The 22,596-nt window shown below is 37.2% G+C and overlaps 1 protein-coding gene across 6 annotated transcripts in view; it reads left to right on the top strand.

Moving 5' to 3' along the window:
- ASCC3 (activating signal cointegrator 1 complex subunit 3) overlaps positions 1–17,309 on the top strand; it is a 336,407-nt gene extending 319,098 nt beyond the window's left edge. For all 6 annotated transcript variants that reach the window (XM_038554805.1, XM_038554806.1, XM_038554808.1 and 3 more), the window contains 5 exons: positions 7,814–7,965; positions 9,707–9,854; positions 13,248–13,457; positions 15,682–15,857; positions 15,940–17,309. In XM_038554805.1, coding sequence (XP_038410733.1) covers positions 7,814–7,965; positions 9,707–9,854; positions 13,248–13,457; positions 15,682–15,857; positions 15,940–16,087 — 834 coding nt within the window. In that variant the 3' untranslated portion in view covers positions 16,088–17,309. The remainder of the gene's footprint in view (positions 1–7,813; positions 7,966–9,706; positions 9,855–13,247; positions 13,458–15,681; positions 15,858–15,939) is intronic.
- Positions 17,310–22,596: the final 5,287 nt, after the last annotated feature.

Genomic DNA, 22,596 nt, shown 5'->3' with positions numbered 1-22,596 from the left:
ATCCAATACTTATAAGAAATGTTTTGATATAGCAAATGGTCGATAAAATCTTCTGTATATTCTTAGAATCCTTTCACACTTTTAAATGCTTCTACTTAGACCAAATGAAAATAGTATCTTTAAGTGGACAGTATAGCATAATAGACTTCAGAAAGCTTCTTCAGATCATTTTGAGAAAAAGATGGATGGATTATTGGTAAATAATTTCTAGACTTCCAAAATTGGATTATACATATTTAGCAATCTCTAAAGAGTTAAAAAAAATAGTTAATTGCTGCAACTCAAGTCTTTAAAGGATCCTAAGATGAAAATTACACTATGGAGTTTTAAATATATCTGTTTTATGGATATATTTCAAGGAACATTAATGTTATAAGCATATTTAGAAGATTTTGCATCATCCAAAGTAGGCTGGAACCTTATCAATAACTATTTTTAATGTCACTGGCAAGGTGACTTGGACATAATCCTTGGCATATAGTATGTGTCAGTATATCATGTTGAATGAAATGAATAAATATTTCACTTTTTCCCTTCTAGTTCTTTATTCAGAGAGGATTGAAAAGGGAAATTTATTATGTGTGGATTCTCCAATGTTTTTGAGATTATCTGCCAAATATGTATTGTCTACCAACAAATGTAGTCTGTTTATTGTAAACATTAGTGTGACCTTATCAAATTCATGGAGACAAGGAAGTCTAATTCAGGCTGCTTTCCTGGCAAGACTTCCAGGAGCTCATATCTTGCCATGGAAGCCTGATGAAGTTTTATTAATGGATGACTATTTAAAAGTAAATAATTCTAAATGAACTTAATCTTGAATGATTATTCTCCCAAATGCAAAGATCCAGACCATGGTGCAGAATTACCATCCAGGTGAATCACTGTACTGTACATCTGAAACTAATATAGCACCATATGTTAACCACACTGGAATTAAAATAAAAACTTACTAAAAAAATGAATCATTATCCAGTTAGTGGTTATTTTTTCATTTATCAAAGGTACATTTTAATTCCTCAGTAGAACATGGGAAACAACACTTAAAACAAAGTACCACTTCCACCCTTCCCCCTCCCCACCCACCAAGAAGCAACACAGAACTGATGCATGTCACATTTCCAAAACTAACACAAATGTGTGGATTTTGAGGTGTTAAACACCTTTACTTATTCTTGTGGATTTACAGTCAATCTGCCTTCAAGGACTATAATATAATTTGGAAGGCTATTTCCCCCTGGGTGACTCTACCTGTAAGCTTTTGTATGACAATTTGGTGATGGTTTATTGATGATGTGATGCTATTATGAAGGGTCCTTCTACCCCCAGCTCCTCTCCTCATACCCACATAACAACCCTTTTCCCGGTTGGGGCTATAGGAAATGAGTAATGCTTAACCCATTTGTGTGATCAACTCACTTAAGCAGCTACTGTGAAATGTTAATCACAACTTTAATTTGTACTGCATTAGCATTTTGATTAACTTGTAGGCTTGCTAGCACACTTGAAGCGCTTTTACTCATAGTTACAGCTCGGAAATGACTTTTTGATTAATTAAGTTTGTTAGACAGCAGCTGAGCTTCCTGAATGCTAACCTTCTGGGGGTGAAAGTTCAGGAGAAAGTTACAGTGCACAACTGTTGCTATTGAAAAAGATTCTTATAAATGTACTTATAGCACTTTAATTATTGACAAAATATTGTATCATTTCTTGCAACTGACCTGAACCTTTAAAGGAGTATGCCTTTCTGTCAAGAAAGCTTTTTTTTTTTTTTCCCCAGGTTTTCCCATCATTGTAAAACTTCTGGGAGCTCTTGAACTACATAGTGCATCTTCTAGCAGATGTCTCACAGCTAATGTTTTAACAAGCTGCTTAAAATGAATTTCCAGAGTGTTTTTTTTAATAAACTTTTTATTTTAGAACAGTTTTAGATGTGCAGAAAAGTTGCAGAGAGAGCCTATATATCCCACACCCAGTTTTCCTCTATTATTAGCATCTTACATTAATATGGTACATTTGTCACAATTAGTGAACCAATAGTGATATGTTATTATGAACTAAAGTCAGTACTTAGAATTCTTTAGTGTACTTAATGTCCTTTTTCTTTTCTAGGATCCCATTCAAAATACCACATTACATTTGGTTGTCATGTCTCCTTAGACTCCTCTTGGCTCTGAATTTCACAGACTTTCATTGTTTTTGATGATCTTTCCATAGTATTTTTGAACTCTCATGACATTTCATAAATAGTAACTTGACTTCTATAAATTAACAAATCTTTTTCTTTTTTTTTTTTAAGATTTTATTTACTTATTCGTGAAAGACACAGAGAGAGAAAGAGATGTAGACAGAGGGAGAAGCAGGCTCCAGGCAGGGAGCCTGATGTGGGACTTGATCCTGAGAACTCAGATCATGCCCTGAGCCAGGGGCAAGTGCTCAACCGCTGAGCCACCCAGGCATCCCCAAAAATCTTTTTCTACCATTCCAGACTAAATAAATCTTTCTCTGAAACCCTGTCAGTGTATTATTGACTTTATGTCATCTAATTTGAACAGAAGTAGCAACATTATCTAGCCCTTTCAGCCTTTGTCATGATCTTATTTTCATGTGATTGTTACAGTCCCTACTCTTCCTCTAGATACACAAAAATGACTAGCAGGAGATGTGAGGAAAAAGAGGAAAAGTTCCTGGGCAGCTCAGCGGTTTAGCGCCGCCTTCAGCCCAGGGCCTGATCCTGGAGACCCGGGATCGAGTCCCACTTCGGGCTCCCTGCATGGAGCCTGCTTCTCCCTCTACCTGTGTCTCTGTGTGTGTGTGTGTGTGTGTGTGTGTGTGTGTGTGTGTGTGTTTCTCATGAATAAATAAATAAAAATCTTAATTTAAGAAAAAAAAAGAGGAAAAGTTCCTTAAAGAGAGGAAAGGATAAAGGGAGGAAGAAAAGAGGTTATAAGTCAGAATGCTAAGGGAGCTGTGGGTAGAGGAGCTGGTGCATTATCTCTCCTGCTCCATATGTATACTCTACAGCCAGAGTCTTGTTGACACTGAGCACTAGTTCACAGACTTTTCAAATAAATTTACAAAATTTTAAATAATGGGCCTTAGAGCTTCATCTTATTATCTGTCTTTAATACCTCGATGTATATTGAATGATAGTTTTGCTTTTGGTGGTCAGCAATTCTGTTTCCTTGCAATGAGGTTGACTTTAATTCAGTCACAGTACTCAAAGTTCTTCTATTACCCTGGAACTATTTAAATCCAGAATTCAGTTGGATTCCAAAAGATATATAATGCCTGCATATCAAATATTAAGATGTACTTATAACCAAATGAAAGATTCAAATTACTTTAAAATTTTTAAGTTTTCAAGATTGTGTTAATGAAATTCATACAGAGACAGTAATTGATTAAATGCCTAATTATTTTGTCTGGAATTTTTATTTTTCTGTTATGAAGGAGGGAAAGGTTAGATGTAAACCACTTTAAATCTGTCTTGAAATGAGACAGGCTAGGGGCATCTGGCCGACTCAGTCAGTAGAGCATGTGACTTGGAATCTCAGGGGGCGTGAGTTCAAAGTCCCATGTTGGGTGTGGAGCCTACTTTAAAAAAAGAAAAGAAACAAGCCAAGGTCAATGTAAGTCATCCAAAGGTAATAGAATATAGTGTAATGAACACAGGTAATTGATTGGAAAACCAAGATCATGTCTTAACTTCACTTCTGACTGGTGTGATTACATAGCCACTGAACTCCTGTAAGCTTAAGTTTCTCCATTTGTGAGAGGAGGATGGTATCAATGCCTGCCTCATACTTGGTATTGTTATAGATTCAGGGTGAACTATTTACAAGTGTTTTATAATCTGTGCACCATTATACAAATATTTTCCTCATATATGCATACTGTCTATACAGCTTGACTTTAACTGTATAAGTCACTGTTTGTGACTTTTAATAATTGAATGAAATTTTATTTGCCATAATTTATAGAGAGAGATGTCAAGCTTGCATTTTTAAGTATACTCTACAGTAGCAGAAGACAAGAAAATAGCTCTCTGTTTGGATAAATCTGTCCTGCGCAGAAGTAATAGCACCACTGTGAAAATGTGGTTGAATTTAAATACTAAGACCAAGCCTGATATGCTTAGGGAATTCTTGAAATTGATTCAAAATAAACGTTCAGGCCATGAGTTGTATTCAAGTCATAAAGCATGCCTTTGGACCCAGGACCCCTAGAACCTAAAAAATTCTTCCGGAGTGTCCAATTTCTAACTCTGATTTTTTCATTGTTGTTTGTAGGAGTGAAGGGTGGAGGTGATTTTTACAGCCTGTAGTTGTTATTGTTTTACCAATTATTTTTGTTTCACTTGGCATAAAGCCAAGTACTCAGAAGTTCTTGAGTTCTTACCTAGACTCTTCACCTGGCTTCCTAGTGGCACCTCAGTTACAATGTTAAAAACCAAACTAATCACCTGTTCTCCTATGAACAAATGACAGCTCCACAGTTTCTACTAATTATGATAAGGTTTTAAGTGTGACATAATTTTATAAATACAGTGCTAGAAATTATATTTCCATTATGTCACAGCTGGAAATGACAAAGAATTCTCAATCAACAATCAATTGGAGTTCATTCCAACTTAGTAGGAGAAAGCTTCAAACAGAGTCAGTGCCCATCCTTTTTTCCCCTACACTTAGAATCATCCTAATTTTGTCCTGTGAGTAGCATGCCAAGTTAGAAAGTAGATGTGAAGTAAAGAGGGATTAAGTATTTGCCTAATGTTAATGCTAAGCTGGTCCAGAGTTATAGCTCCTCAATGTACAAAACCACCTTTGTTGTTGAGCATTAGATCTCTATAAGGGACTTTGAGGTGAGTTGGGGAACCGAGCCATGATCTCTAGCTGCTGCCAAAGTCAGCCCCACTCGGGGGAGGAGCAGATACCTATTAGGCTTTGTCTATCAGAAAGACTGCTAGAAAAGACACAGAGAATCCATCCTAGGCTCAGTCATGCAGAGGTATGTCAGTACAACCTATCAGGACCCTCAAGTCCATTTACCTGGACCATCCCTTCACCTTAGTTTCTTTAGGTATGCACCTGGGAACAGTAAAATTGGCTTGCTTGCTCACCCTGAGATCCAAGCCCACATCCTCCAGTTTGTCCTGAGCTGCAGGGACTGTGTGCAATAACTTAGGCAAAATGTTGTTATAATCATTGTAATTGGATTTTTACCAATATTCCTTCACAAAACATATTTCTTCAGTGCACTAGGCTAGAGGTAACAGAATATTTCTTCATTCTTGCCATCAAGAAGTCTATAGTTAAAAGGACAGATGTGTAAACAGAGAATCACAATAGGATAACAGAGTCATGCATCAAGAACAGCAGACACACAGGAAAAGAAAAAAATATCTACAGTCCATCTGGAAGAATCAAGGAGACTTCACAGTAAGAAGTAGCATTTGAGATAGACTTGAAGGATGAATCAAAATTTCCCAGGAAAACAGGTAGATAGAGCAGGATTTGCAAAAAGAGAACATAAAGTGCAAGGGCAAATGTGGATAAATAGCAGTCATTTATTTAGTATTGCTATATCAGGGGTACAGGGAGGAAGAGGCCAGGGTGAAAAGCCAGAACCAGCTAGATCACAGACCAAAACTGTCAGGCAGAAAAGCACTAGCTTTGTCCTCTATGTAGTACAAGGCCATTGAAGAAATTTGAGCAGATGAATGATATGATCCCTCTTCTCTCTCTAACAATTTACTTTGGTAACCATATAAAATATGGATAGAAGAAAAATTAGATGAGAATGAGACTAAAGGGCTGGTTAGATTATTCCAGGTGAGAGTTAATGAAGGTCTGCACTAAGACAGTGATAGAGGTGGAGGGTGGGGAGCAACTAGGGAGTGATGGAGCAGAGAGCATCATTTCATTCACCACTTTGGGTAGTTGCAAAACCTTTTTTCATCCCAGATTTTTGATCTCCCTTCCTGCCTTTTCTCTAAATTAAAATGAGAGAAATAATAGTTTTCAATTCATGACATGGCTTTTCATTTACTTCATGTAAGCAATCACTTTGCATGATTTTGTACATTTTCACATCTGGATCATACAATGAAAAATTGTGGGGAATGCTCATAAATTTTATGAAATCTTTCAACTTCATCATGAAAACTTCAAAGTTAAAAACATATGGTCCATCCATCCAGCTCTTCTTGTATGTGAGCTCTTGGTCTGGAATTTATTTCCAGTCAAGTTATAATGTAAAATCACAAGTAAAAGCGCCATAGTCACCCCACATTACAACTTCTAACACCACCATCATACTGCATTAGATATAATTATTCATTTCTTTTTTTTTTCTTTCTCTTCCCTTACATAAATCAAGAACTGTTACTTGTGAACTAATACTTTTTTTTTTTTTTTTTTTTTTTTTTTTTGGTCACAATCCGTTTGTCTTATATACTTCAGAGAAAGGCAAAGCATTTTAATCAGCTCTACAGAGAAATGGAAGAATGGAAACGGATTTCCCTAAATTGATAAACATGTACATTCTTACATGTATACACATTGATATACACACATATAAAGGTATCTATTATACCAATATGAAGCTTTATCATATATGGTTGACTTACAGGTGCTAAAACCCAGTTTGACCACTTCATCACATTAATCATGATAGCCAGAACTATTGATCCATTTTCGTGTAATGTATATAAAAAGACAACAGATTGGTTTAGCCAGGTGTTTTTTAAACAGGTTTCACTTTTTGTTAAATTCGAGGACACAGAATAGGAAACTCAAAACTTAGGAGGAAAATATGTCTGCCTCAGTAGTACTAAATAGCATGATGAATTAATTTTACTAGCATAATATGCCTTAAAAATTATTCCAAAAATGTTCTAATAGATTTATACAACATTTTATAAATATTTTTGCTGGTACTGAGCTGTTTACCATTATACTGTCATTTTCAGCATTTACTAGGTGTATAGAATTTCTTTTTATTTTCATATCTTCATTTCCCAAAACAAGAGAGTACACTCCTAAAACTGTATAAAGTAGCTGCCTCAGATCATGATATTAACTTATGTGTCTTTAAGTCAGCATTCTCCAGAATCTAATTTAATTGAAATAGCTTTGCCTGTGTAAACTTCTCCTTTGTTTAAAGAAGATTTCACTGTTTAGTTTTGCCTTAGGCAAATGCAGCCGTTTGTTTGTCCATAAAACATTAGATTAAATGTATAGACTAATATGAATAGCTTCTCATCATTCCACTTGTACCACTGGCAATTGCCCCATTTGTAAGTATGTAGTGTATTATTTTCATTGAAAACCAGGGCTCTGCCTTCCAGCCTGCTTTGGGGGGAAAATAAATTTTTGGCAAGAAGGCCTGTTATCTTACCATTATTGATATTAAATTTGGAAAAGACTTCCTGAGCTTTACCCTTTAGATGCTGCTTCTAATGCTCTTGATACAGTGAATTATATAGGTGTTTGTTCTTAAAGTACACTGGGCTTTTCTTTGTTTTATTACTGGTTACCAGTCCTACCTGACTATATTTGCTTCCCTAAGAAAAGCTAAAAATGTGGTACTTTATAGGAAAAAATGTGCAACAAATGCTATGAGAGTTTTGATTTGTTCCTTCCAACCCAACTGTGGTTTACTTTCTGGTTTCTATTTTGATTATAGTCATTTAGAGGTATAATGCTTATTATTTTATGTTTGTCTTCTGATAAAGTTAACATGAGATCCCCAATGGAGAGGGCAAGTGCCATGGTATTCTTGTAATACGTGCATTTTTCCCCCTGTTCAGGCAATGCTGGATGTGGCTGCAAACCAGGGCTGGCTGGTGACTGCCCTGAATATCACCAATCTGGTTCAGATGGTGATCCAGGGTCGGTGGTTAAAGGACTCTTCTCTTCTTTCAATACCAAACATAGAACTCCACCATCTTCACATTTTCAGGTAATTGTTATATATAATTGTTATAATTTTCAATGTAATTATCTTTCTTAATTTCAAAAGTAATATTTTTTACAAGTGTGGTCACTTGACTTTCATGTTGTGCCTGAGTCTTTACAGTGAAAATGCCTGTTTGCCAGAGAGAGACATGGCCTAGTGATATAAGGGTCTCTGTTGGAATTTGATCGTCTACCATAAGCTGAACCACAATTCATTTTAACCTTTTCTTGTTTTCTGTTAAAATTATATACATTTCTATTTTAACTGCATTTGATCCTTTACAATATCAGCCTTTATTTTAAAAGATGTTACGAAAGTGCTTTGTGATCTAAACCAAAAATAAATGGCTAGTTTCTCTTACTGCACAGTAGAGTCAAGGGATCTGAAATCCATTGTCAAAGGTAAATTGTACATCTACAAAATGTCCAAAACTGGGTAGTTATATATACTAGCACCTCGAGATATAACCTGTACTAAAAAGAAGAGTTTTATATTATTATCAAATTATTTAAGCTGTAGGTCTTGTGTACATAGCTGGAAATATTTTCGCAAGGAAAAAAACAGTACATAGTACAAGTAAGGTTGGCAGTGTTTAAATGAAAGTGTTTATTTCACACCAGTGTTTCACATCAGTTGAGAGGTCCTTTGCAGCTAAAATGCTGTTTTACAGTCCCATAGACACACAGAACAGTCTGGCTGTAGGTTGCCATCATGTACCCACTTCCTCTTGTCAGATGGACTAAGTAAGGGGTGTACTCATTTGAGGCATCTAGATACAGAAGTCAACCAGAACCTCACACACACGGGGGTCTCCTAGGTAAGTCCTCAGGTGGACTTTCCTAGGAGTAGAGGGTTCCCAGGCAACTATTTCCATGGTGCTTGAGTCCCCACCATGGGATGTCTTGGAAACTAAAAGGCACATTCAGAGAGTGAGCCACACCAGCAGCAGGTGGCATGAGGGGAAAGGCAGATACCTCATGTCTGCAGCTCAATTTCAGGAACCCTTCCAATATGGTACTAAAAGTTAGGGGAGTTGGATTTCAACAGTAAATTAGGTACATAAGGGTAATATTGCAACACAGCATGCAGGTCTGTTATGGAAAGCTGCTTGGAGTCCAGGAGATTTGATCTAGTTCTTTGCTGTCACCCTGAAAAGTGCTTATATTTGTATAATTTCAATTGTATTTTTCTTCTTTATGTGTATATATATATATATATATATATATATATATATATAATAGAGGATAAAATTTAGGTGGACTTTGCTCTGGGACCCTGAACTAATGCTATAACTCTCAAAAGATTTCCAAAATGGACTTTTAATTGTATGTTACCATCAACTTAAAATGAAAACTTTATGTAAGTAATTATATTAGAGACCTCCATTAAAAAACATACCAGGGCTCGAGTCAGTGCTTTATCCACGTGGAAGCACTACTGAACATTAGTGCCTTCCTATAGAAACACACCCCCTATCTGTAAACCCTAAGTAGTTACTGAGCTCACATTTGATTTACACATCTTATGTCATAATAGCCATACTGCCTTAAATTGATATATTAGAGAATACTGGCTGATTTTGAAACTTACTGACAACGGCCTTTAAAAAGTTGTATAGTAGTCTTAATTTTGAAAAACTGTTCTCATTACATAAACCAATTCCTGACAATTCTCATTGTCAATGAGCTGGAAATATTTTGCTCTATGAAAGAATTATTTCATTAGTGTTGATATTATTTCTCAGGAAATGGAGCCCAGGTATAAAGGGAGTACGTGCTGGGTGCCATGGCTTCATCGATTGCCTTCCTGAACTGATCCATGCCTGCGGAGGGAAAGACCATGTATTCAGCTCCATGATGGAAAATGAGCTACCAGCTGTGAAAATGAAGCAGGTCAGGCCATTGTTTCTGTGTTTTGAAGCTTCCTTATACTTCCCAGGGAATTATACCAAGAGTTTTCTAACTCTTGATTTTGGAGCCAGACTCACCTGGGTTTAAATTCTGTCTGCCACTTACCGTGATTATGAACATGGAGACATTATACTCATCTCATGAAGTATTGTTTGAAAATTAAGCAAGATAATTATTATGTAAACTGCTTTATGTAGTTCCTAATATAGAAAAGAGGTCAATAACAATATTAAATAAAAATAATTGCAGTAACAATAACTAGTAGTAGCACTGGCATTATTGGAAGTTGATTCAGTATAATGCTATTAAGCCAGCTTAGAAAAGCCTACAAGTAGCTTGTCCGTCACTAGGCTGCATCACCCACTTGGGTATAAATTGCATTTGGGTAGATTTTCATGCAATTCCCTCAGTTACTTTTTTATACCTTCCCCCTTTATTTTAATCACTTTATTGTTCCTAGATTCTAAAGTAATTCTTTAAGTAAATTTCTTATTTGTATGCCATTTAACTTAGATAGGAAACTAAATCTGTGTTGTAAAAGACAACATAGGTCATCTTTCCAAACCATCTTTGGAAAGGCCAAAAATATGAGTGAATGATGTCAGAAATTTTTGGCATATATAGACTTCTAAGTCTTCAGCAGTTTTACCCTAAATATGTCAAACATTCAGGAATTATAACATAATTAACATATTGACTTGCAAATACAGGTATTGAAGAAACTTCTAAACCATGTCATTCTTTTTATTTCCGATGGAAGTTGGTTTTGAGCAAGACTTAGAAAACGTATTACAGGCATTAAAGTCTGATTGTTCAGTTTCTGTTGAACTCAAAATTGGCACAAAAAAGCAACTTAAATATTCATAATAAGTGCCTACCTTTCTAACTATATTACCATCAAAATTATGAATAAAAACAATATATTTAAATCCAAACAAGGCTTCTGTTAGCAACAACAGATTTCTAACCTAACATACACTGATTTCAAGCCAAGTTTTAGATGTGATGAAAAATTAGAACATTGTTATAATTAGTTCAGGGAGAACTCAGAAGTAAACTTACTTAATTTATTTGCATAAATTGCCATTCTGTTATCTTTAAAACCAAATGCAAATTGGCTCAGTCTGATATGATGATGGTTATTTGGCTCAAAAGTGCTTCAATTTGCAGAGCAATCTGGTGTCGGCTCTGCAGTGAGGCGATCCCAGGTAACATACAAATCCTGAATTATTCCAGAAATTAGTATGTTTAAAGCATCAATTTAAGTGCTAATTGCAGTAGTAATGAGAAAAAGCAGTACGACTGTGAGATTTGCATCTTCTTCCCCATCAGTATGCCTGGAACGGCTGCTGACTGGCAGAGGATTTGGCCGCTAATTAAATAATTGTATGCATGGCAGTGCTCTTGCCTGATTCAATAGATGAAGATTAATCCTCAGATAAATATGTTTGGCTGGTACTGAAATGTCTTAGCAGTTTCTTTAAAAATAGCTTATGTTTTTTATATATATGTGTGTGTATATACACATACACACACCCAACAAATATATGTGTACACACCATGGATGAAAAGTCATAAGTTAAGTGCTACAAAAAAGATCACATATATATAAAAACCAGATCTGGCTTTTGGGGGCTTTGTAAAGTAAAATCCCAACGAGTGGCTAGTACCTGAAAACATCTCTCGGTAACTAATTTAATAGGACAAGTAAGGAAACATGAAGGCATGCTTCGTGAGGTAAATGTTACTTACGTTGTCTCACAAAGTTAAATGCTTTTCAGAAATTGTGTATTTGAGTGTCCCCTTGATCACTTTTCCACTCTGGCCAGGCTTAGAACATCAAGTGGTATGGCTTCTATACTCAGTGACTCTGGGTTCTAGCAAGGGGATAGGCCATCTGTTACCTTGAAGCACAGTATAGACCATTCTGTAGCTTGACTATTTCAAGATCTACTCCAGACATAATTTCAGATTCACAAGTTACAGGATTGTAGTTGAATTGAAAATTTGCATTAGTTTTACATTTTTTGAATTCCTCAGGGGTAGTTTGATTCATCAGGGCTACTTCATTTCAATTAAGTATACTCGGCAGCCCTGAAGTCTTAGCAAACAGAACGTCATGCCTATAAGGTAATCTGTGGTATATAGTTAAGAAAGAAAGATTGATAAAGTATTTTCTAACTCTTTAATGTGTGTCATTTTAATTAATATTCTCAATATAATGCCAAAAATACATATTTATTTCTAGAAGGACCCTAGATCCTTACAGGATTCCTTGTAACATACAGACATATAGAAATGTTGTCCTTACAGAACAAATTTGGCATACAGACAAAAAAAAAATCATTTTGTACAGTAAGTTGTCAATAAATGATGCTGAGGGACATCAACAATTGCATCACAGCATTTTTTTTTCAAGTTACCTTTATATCCCCTGGTAATGCTGTCTGCCTTAGAGGTCACATAAATATTAGACCAGATGTTCTCTAAAGCAAAGCAGCTCAAAAACAAATATTTTTAAACTTAAGATTTAGTGTAGTCATTAGCCATTCAATATCTAGGGGGGATTTATAGTGAAGAAGTCATATGACAAGTTTAGCTAATGAATAATATTTTTCTAGTCACTTTTAAAAGGACTTTAAACTACAAAGATTAAGGGCTGCCTGGGTGGCACAGTCAGTTAAGTGTCTCCCTTAGGCTCAGGTCATGATCTCAGGGTCCTGGGATGGAACCCCACATCAGGCTCCCTGCTCAGTGGGGAGTCTGCTTCTCCCTCTGCCCTTCCCCCCTGCTTATGATCTCTCTCTCTCTCTCTCTTAATCTCTTTCTCAAATAAATAAAAACTTTTTTAAAAACTACAAAGATTAAAAGCACACTATTTTTATAAACAAATGAATGAGTATGGGAAAAACTGGGAAATCTGAACAAAAACTCTGGATTGTATCAGTGTCAATATCCTGTATTAATATTGTATTTTAGTTTTGAAAAATGCTACCATTAGGTGAAACTGAGGAAATGGTGCAGAGTATCTCTATGTATTATTTTTTTTTTTAAGATTGTACTTATTTATTCATGAGAGACACAGAGAGAGAGAGAGGCAGAAACATAGGCAGAGAGAGAAGCAATCTCCCTGCGGGGAGCCTGATGCAGGACTTGATCCCTGGACCCAGGATCACGACCTGAGCCAAAGACAGATGCTCAACCACTGAGCCACCCAGGTGCCCTCTCTGTATTATGTCTTACGATTACACTGAATCTAGAATTAATCTCAAAACAAAGGTTGATTTTTTTCAAAGCACACTGTTTCTTATTTGATCACTGCATTTCACATTAACCATTCCTTTATTATCTTTTCTTCTATTTTTTTTTATCCAGGCATGGAATTTCTTATCTCACTTGCCAGTGATAGATGTTGGCTTAAGTGTTAAAGGCTGGTGGGATGACTCAGTGGAGGGACATGGTGAACTCTCCATCACAACTCTGACTTCAGACAAACGAAATGACAACAGGTGGATCAGATTGCATGCTGATCAAGAGTATGTGCTTCAAGTCAGCTTGCAGAGAGTCCACTTTGGGTTCCACAAGGTATAGTGTTTGGTTTCCATTCTCAAATGCTTCACACCAGATACCAGCATGCGCCACCACACATATCTTTTATATTACTAATGTGTCCGTGTCATTCATGAATCCTACCTCCTCAACTGGCCTTAAGTGAGAAGAGTCAGTCTTCTGGAACCAGTCACTTCTCCTCATGTGCCATTTTTCACCTCCAGAATATCCACCTTACATAATAGTATATTGCCTGGAGTACTATTCTCATGTCGTCTGTATACTCAGTCCTGAAGAATTTCCTGGAATTCAGAGTACAGATTCCTTGGCCCTCCTTATCAGACTGACAGTATCAGAATCTCAGGGGGAGAAATCTCAAAATCTGTACTTGTACCCGGCACCCCAAATGATTTTTAAGGACATAAGGGTTTGAGAAACACTGCCTGGGGGGACACTTTGATACATAAAAAACACATTCTGGCTAGGTGCACGTGAGAGCGAAGGTTTACCGCTTAGCTCTGTGGATTTGAATAGGACACTAAGTTTTTCTGTGCCTCAGTTGCCACATCTGCCTGCTTCCTTCACTAAAATGCACATGAAAGGGCTTTGTCAGTGTGCACACAGGTCAAAAATTTACAACATGTTTTTTTCAATTCCTGTGGTCTTTTCTGTTTACCGATGATACAGAAATTTAGCATTTGGCCCTCTAAGAATATTAGTACAGAGCATGTGGGCTGATTGGTTTTAGTACCATAATAATTGAAATAAGAATTTGTCTTCTGTTTCAACCAGTGCTGTCAGGGGCTTTCCCGTATCTAAAATAAGCCCTCAGGAATGAAGTTGTTGTTCATGTGTACTGTCCATGCTGTTTCAGACACAGAATGGTCTGAAATGGTAGTTCTCTGTTGTTAGGGCTTTTTAGCACTGTGCCTTTGGGTCCCATCTCATGTAATTTCTAATTCTAAAAATTCTAAATTTCTAATTCTAAAAATCAGTCAGTGTAAGTATGAACTAATTGGCCTCTGGTATTTCAGAGGCTTTCACATGAGCATTTTTAGGTGACCTAACTTACACACACACACACACAAATAGACACACACAAATAGTACTAATCATACAGATAAAGTCGTGGGAAAAAAAACGAAGATTTTTCTACCTTCCTATTACTACTTAAAAATTATTTTAGGGACACCTGGGTGGCTCAACGTTTGAGCATCTGCCTTCCACTCAGGGCGTGATGCCAGGGTCTGGGATCAAGTCCCACATTGCGCTCCCTGCAAGGACCCTGCTTCTGCCTCTGCCTATGTCTCTCATGAATAAATAAATTTTAAAAATATTTTTTAAAAATTAATTAAAAAATTAAAATTGGATTATCATGCTGGAAAAACTCTCAATTTGTTTCTAAATGCTATAAAAATGCATTGCTGTCAGACTTCTCTTTTAAAATATCTTATCTCTTTTAAAATGTCTTAAGTACAGCATCTCCCTCTACAGTATTAAATGATGTCTGACTGAGAGCATGTCATTATTAATACCTTTTATGCCACAATGTCATTGTCTTAAAGAATCACCAAAATAATCTTGTATTTGATAAAATCCATCTATAGTAAAGACTTCAAGTGCTGCCATTATGGTGATACCGGTTCTCAGATTGTGGTAATTAATGTAATTTACAAATTGCTTGGCTTATAATTTCCCATTCCTCAAAGAAAGGATATTTTAATATTGCCATATTAGAATATATGCTTTCTTATGTGAATTTTATTCTTGGGTGAGGGAAGGTATTTATGTTATATGGTACTTATTATCTTGAGGTCCAGGGTCTGGTCTTTTATGCCCTAGGTATCAGTTTCTTATGAATAAGGCTTTGGAAGATTTGGTTAACATGATTATATCTCAATTCATTCACCTGTAAATGGAGTATTAATATCATTTATAAGATTGATGTGAGACTTTACTAATTTGTTATTGCTAATTTTATATCAGGGCTTTCTGTTCTAACTGAACCAAATATTCTGGTAGTTATAGCCACAAAGTAGTACCTATAGTGCACTTCAAGAATTCTGAAAAATGGTAGGTGATAGCATATCAAAGACACCAAACCAGAAAATTTAAAACATCCCAGATAGCTATACTGAACCGTGTAGATTTATGGCCTTCAAGAAAAACAACTTAGCCTTTTAAAAACCACAACCAAGGGGTGTAGAAAGTCTAGACATTATTAATGATTTATCTTTTTTTTTTTTTTTCTGGTTTACAGGGAAAGCAAGACAGCCATGCGGTTACCCCTCGATTTCCCAAATTAAAAGATGAAGGATGGTTTTTGATTTTAGGGGAAGTGGATAAGAGAGAACTTATCGCTTTGAAAAGAGTAGGATATGTTCGAAATCATCATGTTGTTTCCATTTCTTTTTATACTCCTGAACTACCTGGGAGGTAAGCAGAATCTCACCACCAAAGTTCTGAAGGAATTCAATATGACTGTGGTTTTACGTTTTGTTCTGTTTTTCTGTCTTAGGTATATCTACACACTGTATCTCATGAGCGACTGCTACCTTGGCCTGGACCAGCAGTATGACCTTCATCTCCACGTCACCGAGGCGAGCGTTTCCGCCCAGGTCAACGAGGAGGTCTCGGAGGCCTTGACTGACCTAAAAGTGAAGTAACCTGATCCGAACAGTCCGTTTGAGGGAAGTGGTTAAGAAGTCTGGCTGTTCATTCATCTAGACAAAGTCAAATTACTTGATGTTTGCCTTGGCGGAATCAACTTCTAACCTCAAGACACCCAGGAAATCAACAGCAGCTGCAGTATTGACTCCAGCAACACAAAGCTCACTGCAGTGGCCTTTTCACAAATGTTGCCTTTTATGAAAGTGTTGTCTTCATGGGTTTCTTGATATGTGAATTGAACACACATGTAGGAGAACCTTTGTGTATCTTGAGATGATATTTAGGAATTCCATCAAATTTTGCATCTTACAGTGTAATGTTTACAAGAATGCTGGTTTCTTTTTTTCTAAGGAAAAGTATACTGAGGCATGACAGTGTTAGGATTTGTTGTAACAGATTTCTAACCCTGCAGCAGAAAACACGTAAGAGAAACCTGTATGGAGACACACATAATGTGGGTTGTTAGCAAAATTTATACTTTGATCACATGTAGTTTCAAGAATTTCTTATAGCCAAAAATATTAATAATATATGATGTAAAATTATATTGCAGAGGCCAATGATGATGAAGAAAACAGAATATACTGATCTTAGAAAATGTAGATACTATAACTGGTGGAAATAGAATATTTAGAGTGCCACTTCAAAACAAGCTGATTCAATCATCTCTCCTTCTTCCCATATATTCCCCCTTACTCTTCTCTTCTTTTCATGACCTCTACTTCAAGACTTCACTTCCATTCTCTTTCTGATATATTTATTTACACAAGAAGAGAAGTACAGTCTAATTCACATTGTAACGTGGACAGAGCACACAGTACAATTCTTCATCTTTATGCTTTTCCAAGGCAGGTCTGAGGCACACAGAACATATCCAACCCCTACAGATAGGTTTTCACTTGTGATAAAGGAAATTTCTCTATGTCCATACAGTTTCCATCATGAAAAATACTTTTTTCAAACTAAAATGTTGTTAAAATCCAATGTCCGTATACTATACAGTCTAATGGAATGAAATTCTATCCTTGGAAAGTAATTTCAGTTGTTCCTGGTCATGTGATGAATTATTTTAAAATATTTTCCAATGTAACCACCTCAAGTACTAGAATTTAAAAGTTTTTCTGAAACTGGAATATATTGCTTTTGTGTCCCTCCTTTTCCATGCTGAAAAATAATAATAATAATAAAATAAGAATAAATAAAAGTGGGGCGGGCAAACCAGGCATACATTTTTCAAAATTAAATTTGAATCACTAATAAGAACACACTGAAGTACATGGGTACAAAGTATCTAAAAGGCTCTTATATCAGAAGTTTACTGTATCACAAAGAGTTATTTCTGCTTTTCCTATGGTGATTTATTTCCTAGTTGACGTTCATCTCTAAACCACTATTTTAGTGGAACTAAATGAAAAATTATAGACAAATGGTCACCAATCATGCAGGAATTGAGAAGAAACAGTCTCATTGTCTTCATGCTTATCAGCATCATTCCTTTTTTTTGTTGCAAGAACATGCAGGTGTGGGGAGGTAGGAGATCTACTTCACTGGACATGTGACACAGGACATAGGAGCAGTAAGAATTTCTGTTCTATCCCTCAGAGAGCAGGAAAAACAATGTGACCTATTAAATTCTAAAATTAAAATTGGTTATTTTGCAATAAGGTGCAGAAGACACTAGTGAAGCAAGGTGTGTTTGGATGATAATGTTCCATCCCAGTGAGTGATGAACGCTATTTTATCTACCACTCTATTCTCAATCATTTCTCAACCAAAATGTTGGTGTTAAGTGTGCATTTGAACAGGACATGTGCCACCATAATCAGACTAATTTCATATCCCAGTTTATATTCCTCTGGATTTATATTCCTCTGGATTTCATCAAGCTTAACTAATTGAAATGCCAGTCAGATACTTGTTCTAGGTAGTATGCTGAGTATCCACTTGAATCAGAAACGTATCCTGCCCTCAAGGCAGCCTGGTGATGAAAAGAGGAGGTCAGTGGTTATAATAAAAGAATTGCAGCAATGAGCTATTATTTTTTAAAAATCATGAAAGGGCATGTAGGCTGAGATTTGAAGATGGTTAGAATTGTGAAGGCAGAAATGAAAGAATATTCTGGGTATATCGGCATTAACAAAGGCTCTGAGATAGCCCCGCCTAGGATGCGCAGTTGGTTTGCACTTTCAGAAACATGAAAGAGACCAAGAGGCAAGAAGGATGGGAACATCTGGAATGACCTTGAGTTAGAGGGTAAGGACAGCAAGTCTGAAGTGTATACGGCACAATTCTTTGGCAAGTCAACCAAAGAAGACTATGACAAAGGGCATTCTGCAGGTGGAACAAAGAAGTAGGAGAGACGTGAGCTAGCCGGGAGTCTGGGAGGGCATGCATCCATGCCTGTGGTGGGTAATGCATACTAAATACTAACAAGGAGGGACACCTAGGTGGCTCAGTGGTGAGCGTCTGCCTTCAGCTCAGGGTGTGATTCCGGAGTTCCAGGATCAAGTCCCACATTGGGCTCCCCGTGGGGAGCCTGCTTCTTCCTCTGCCTGTGTCTCTGCCTCTCTTTCTGTGTGTCTCTCATGAATAAATAAAAATGAAATCTTTAAAATAAATACATACATACTAACGAGGAGCTCAGGAATTGAGAACCTCATGTTGATTAAGAGAGTACTTTCAGCAAAATGGAGAAGGAGGGAAGCTTAGGTTGCAGGAGGTAAGGAGCTGAGTGGGCAATGAGAAGGGAGATGCAGTAAGTTCTGCAGGCTTCACTCAGCAAAGATCTAATGAGATGAAATGTGTGATAACAGGGTGGACATTAGTTGGTAAGAACCAGAAAGCCTCTGTTTCTTTCCAACATTTTACCCTGCAACCTCCATTCCTTACACGTACATTCCCACCATTGAACTGAAGTCAAAATTCCTCACCAAAATACTTGGCTTGTTCCTCAGTCTTATCACTGTTTTCCCCCCCAGGGCAAAGTGGATTCCAGTTCTCTTGCAAACAGGTCCTCTTGTTTCTTGTTACATTAAGGAACAATTGGAATTCAAGCGTCAGAAACAATCCCACATCCCTACAACCCCGACACAGGAACACAGGACCTTCAGCCCCAAAAATGAGTTGCCATAGATAAGGAACCATTCTCTGCCTATACTACCCAAAGTCCATGGTCAGCTTTGATGGGAAGAGGATACAGTGATGGGATATTTAAACAGATCAAAAACGATCTGTTTCCTCTCACTTCATACACAGAAATGATGCAACAGAGTGAAAATCTACAAGATAGACCCTTGTCCCCAAGTGTCAACACTCCCTTCTAGTAGACTAATTCAGTAGCCTTAAGAAAATGCGCATTATTCCCCAAGCACACACTCCACACACACCTCCAGTTGCTCAGACTAAAAACCTCAGAAAGACTCCCCCTTTCTCCCGAACACACCTAATCTGCCCACCCTTTCTGCTTTACCTTTAAAATCTATCTAGAATCCAACCATCTTTATTGCTACTACCCTCATCTACACCACATCCTCCGGCCTGGCCTCCATGCTGCTGCTTTTGCCCCTTAAGAGTATTATATCCACAGAAAACATCCTTTTGGAAGATTTAAGTCTGATGATTAGTCTACTCTGCTCAAAATCTTCCAACGTCTTTTCATCAGAATGAAAGCCAAAATCTTCACAATGCCTGCATGATACCACATGGTCTTTGCCTCCTCCCCTAACTACCTCTGACCTCATCTCATCATTCTCTTGCTCACTCCATGCCACCAAATGGTCACCTTGCTGTTGGTGACCATTGTGCAGGACCTATGCTCTTGCTACTCCCTCAGTCTGGACGACTATTTCCCCAGACACCCACAGTCCTAATTCTTCAAATTAAAGGCCTTTAAAGGAGATTTCAGGGATTCCACTTTGCTTGAAACTTCTTCCCAAGTCTTCTGTGTGTCAATTTGAGAAGGATCTTGGGGTGCTAGTCAGAGGTTAGATCTGGTCTTACCCAAGGTCATACTTTGGGTCCAGATAGCCACATCTGAATGGATGCTTACATTTTTATTGTTACTCTTCAATGGGCCTATAATTTGGAAAATATTTCTAAAATGCACATGATTAATATTTCATGAGTGATATTGTCTCAGTAAATTTATGTTTTACCAGCTCATTATAAGACATCCTTGAGAAGATGGACTGCAAATCCATACTTGGTTGAGCAGAATCATAGCACCTCCTTGTCATTAAAAGTTTTTTGACTCCCCAAACCCATGTTTCCTTACTTGTTAACCTCGATTTTATTTGGACTTGTTAAACTACATAGACACCATGCCTGTCCATTGAAAACAAACATGGTTACCTTGAATGATTGCACCCTTTGATTCCAAGTCCTATTAAAAGCAGTTTAATGATTTGAGGGATTGTAGGACTGATCTGAGATGAATTTTATTTCAGAGCTTTCAACCCTGAAGGCTCTTGGATTCGGAAGACTGCACTTTGCAGAATGTGGAGGGCTGATCTAGCACCGGTTTTAGAACTCCCTACAGCTACTGGGGCCCATATTTCCAAATAGCCTCAAAAAGTACCAACCATTCAGAAGGGAATGGGACTTCAGAAATAACCACATAATTCTGCAGAAGAAAACGCTGACACTGAGTAATGCTGACTGCCAGAAAAATGAAACTGCTTTTTTTCACGGCTTGTAAATTGACACCAAAGACAATCAGAAAAGGGAGATTCCAAAAATGTTCTTCATGACAATACATCAGAATTGGTGCATATTTTCCAAAAGTAATAGTCTAAAAGGACAAACTGTTAAAAACAAAAGACCATGGTGGACCAGCAAAAAATAAAATGAGTGTAAGTTACAGAAGAGAAAGTTTGGATTGGGGCAAAAGAAACTTCACAATATCATTATAAAATAATGAGGGCAGCCTGGGTGGCTCAGCAGTTTAGCACTACCTTCAGCCCAGGGCGTGATCCTGGAGACCTGATCAAGTCCCACTTCAGGTTCCCTGCATGGCGCCTGCTTCTCCCTCTGCCTGTGCCTCTGCCTCTCTCTCTCTCTGTCTCTCATGAATAAATAAAATTTAAAATAAATAAAATAAAATAATGAATAAGGCCTACCATTAGAGATCATCATTAATCAAACAGTATCTGCTCCAACATTATGATTGTGTCTCCACCAAACCCCAAATCACACTGGAAACAAATCATTTCATAGTTCTTCAAATATCTGAAATTAATGTATTCCATGAAAGCCTCTAATAGTCATTCTTAACAAAGAATGCTAACGACTTCAATTAAGCTTTTAAATAAGCTCATCTAATTATAATACCAAAACGAATGGGTGGTATACCAGGAATGTGCATCTTTACGTGTGTTACTTCAGCTGGGTATTATCAGCAAAGATGCTCTATTTCCTATTACAACACAGTTTTCCCAGGGATCAGGAAGGAATAGGTATGGATTAAAAAGAAAGGCTGCGCTTTCAGTATCAAGACAAGTGATTTGCGTTCCTTGGTTTTTGGTTTAGGGTCTTTTGGGAGTTTTTTAAGTTTCTGTAATGCCTCCTTATCCCTGTGTTGTAATTTTTTTTTTTTTTTTTTTTTATTTATTTATGATAGTCACACAGAGAGAGCGAGAAAGGCAGAGACACAGGCAGAGGGAGAAGCAGGCTCCATGCACCGGGAGCCCGATGTGGGATTCGATCCCGGGTCTCCAGGATCGCGCCCTGGGCCAAAGGCAGGCGCCAAACCGCTGCGCCACCCAGGGATCCCTATCCCTGTGTTGTATTCGGTGACCTTTGCATATATTGGAAGATTTAGGACAATATATCCGATCAACTCTCTTCTAAATCCATTTTTCACCAACAGAACAGAGATAATACTTGCCTAGGCTTCCTCTCATAGTGGTTGGCTCCATGGTGATAAGAAAGGGCAGTGAACTGCATTGTTGTATACACAGTGTTGGTACAGCAAGTGTTTTATCAATTTCGTTTAATGAATCATTTATGTGAAAATGCTTAGAAAATGATAAAGAGCTGTCAAGAGTAAATAAAAGGTAAATGAAAGTCTAAGGTGATAAATTGTAAATAAACTCATCCTCACCATTGATTTCATGTCAGTGAGCAGTAGGCTAAAAGCCCACCCCATCATTGCTACCCAAACAAAAACAAAATCTTTGTGCTCAAAGAGGGATTCACCTGTGTTCCACCCCTTTGTTCTACAATATTTCCACCACTACAAATGCAAATACATGCACCATTTCGGTTGTAACTCACCATACATGGGCATGGGGATTCCTTCAGTGGACCTTTTCTGAAAATGCTTTCTGGGAACATGCTTTGGTGGAATAGTGAATGGTACATAGAGACCTCAGACAATGAAAGAGTGCTGACTACCTTATTTCTACGCCTTTTGATTTCTGAGGATAAACATCACCCCTTCACAACCTTGCCAAGAGCCACATCTGATGTCCAATTCAGCAGAAATGGACTATTCTGGAAGCAGACA

Source organism: Canis lupus, chromosome 12, assembly GCF_011100685.1.
Source record: "Canis lupus familiaris isolate Mischka breed German Shepherd chromosome 12, alternate assembly UU_Cfam_GSD_1.0, whole genome shotgun sequence".
NCBI lineage: Eukaryota > Metazoa > Chordata > Mammalia > Carnivora > Canidae > Canis > Canis lupus.
Note: the sequence above shows the minus strand (reverse complement) of the source record. Positions and strands in the feature narration are given on the sequence as shown.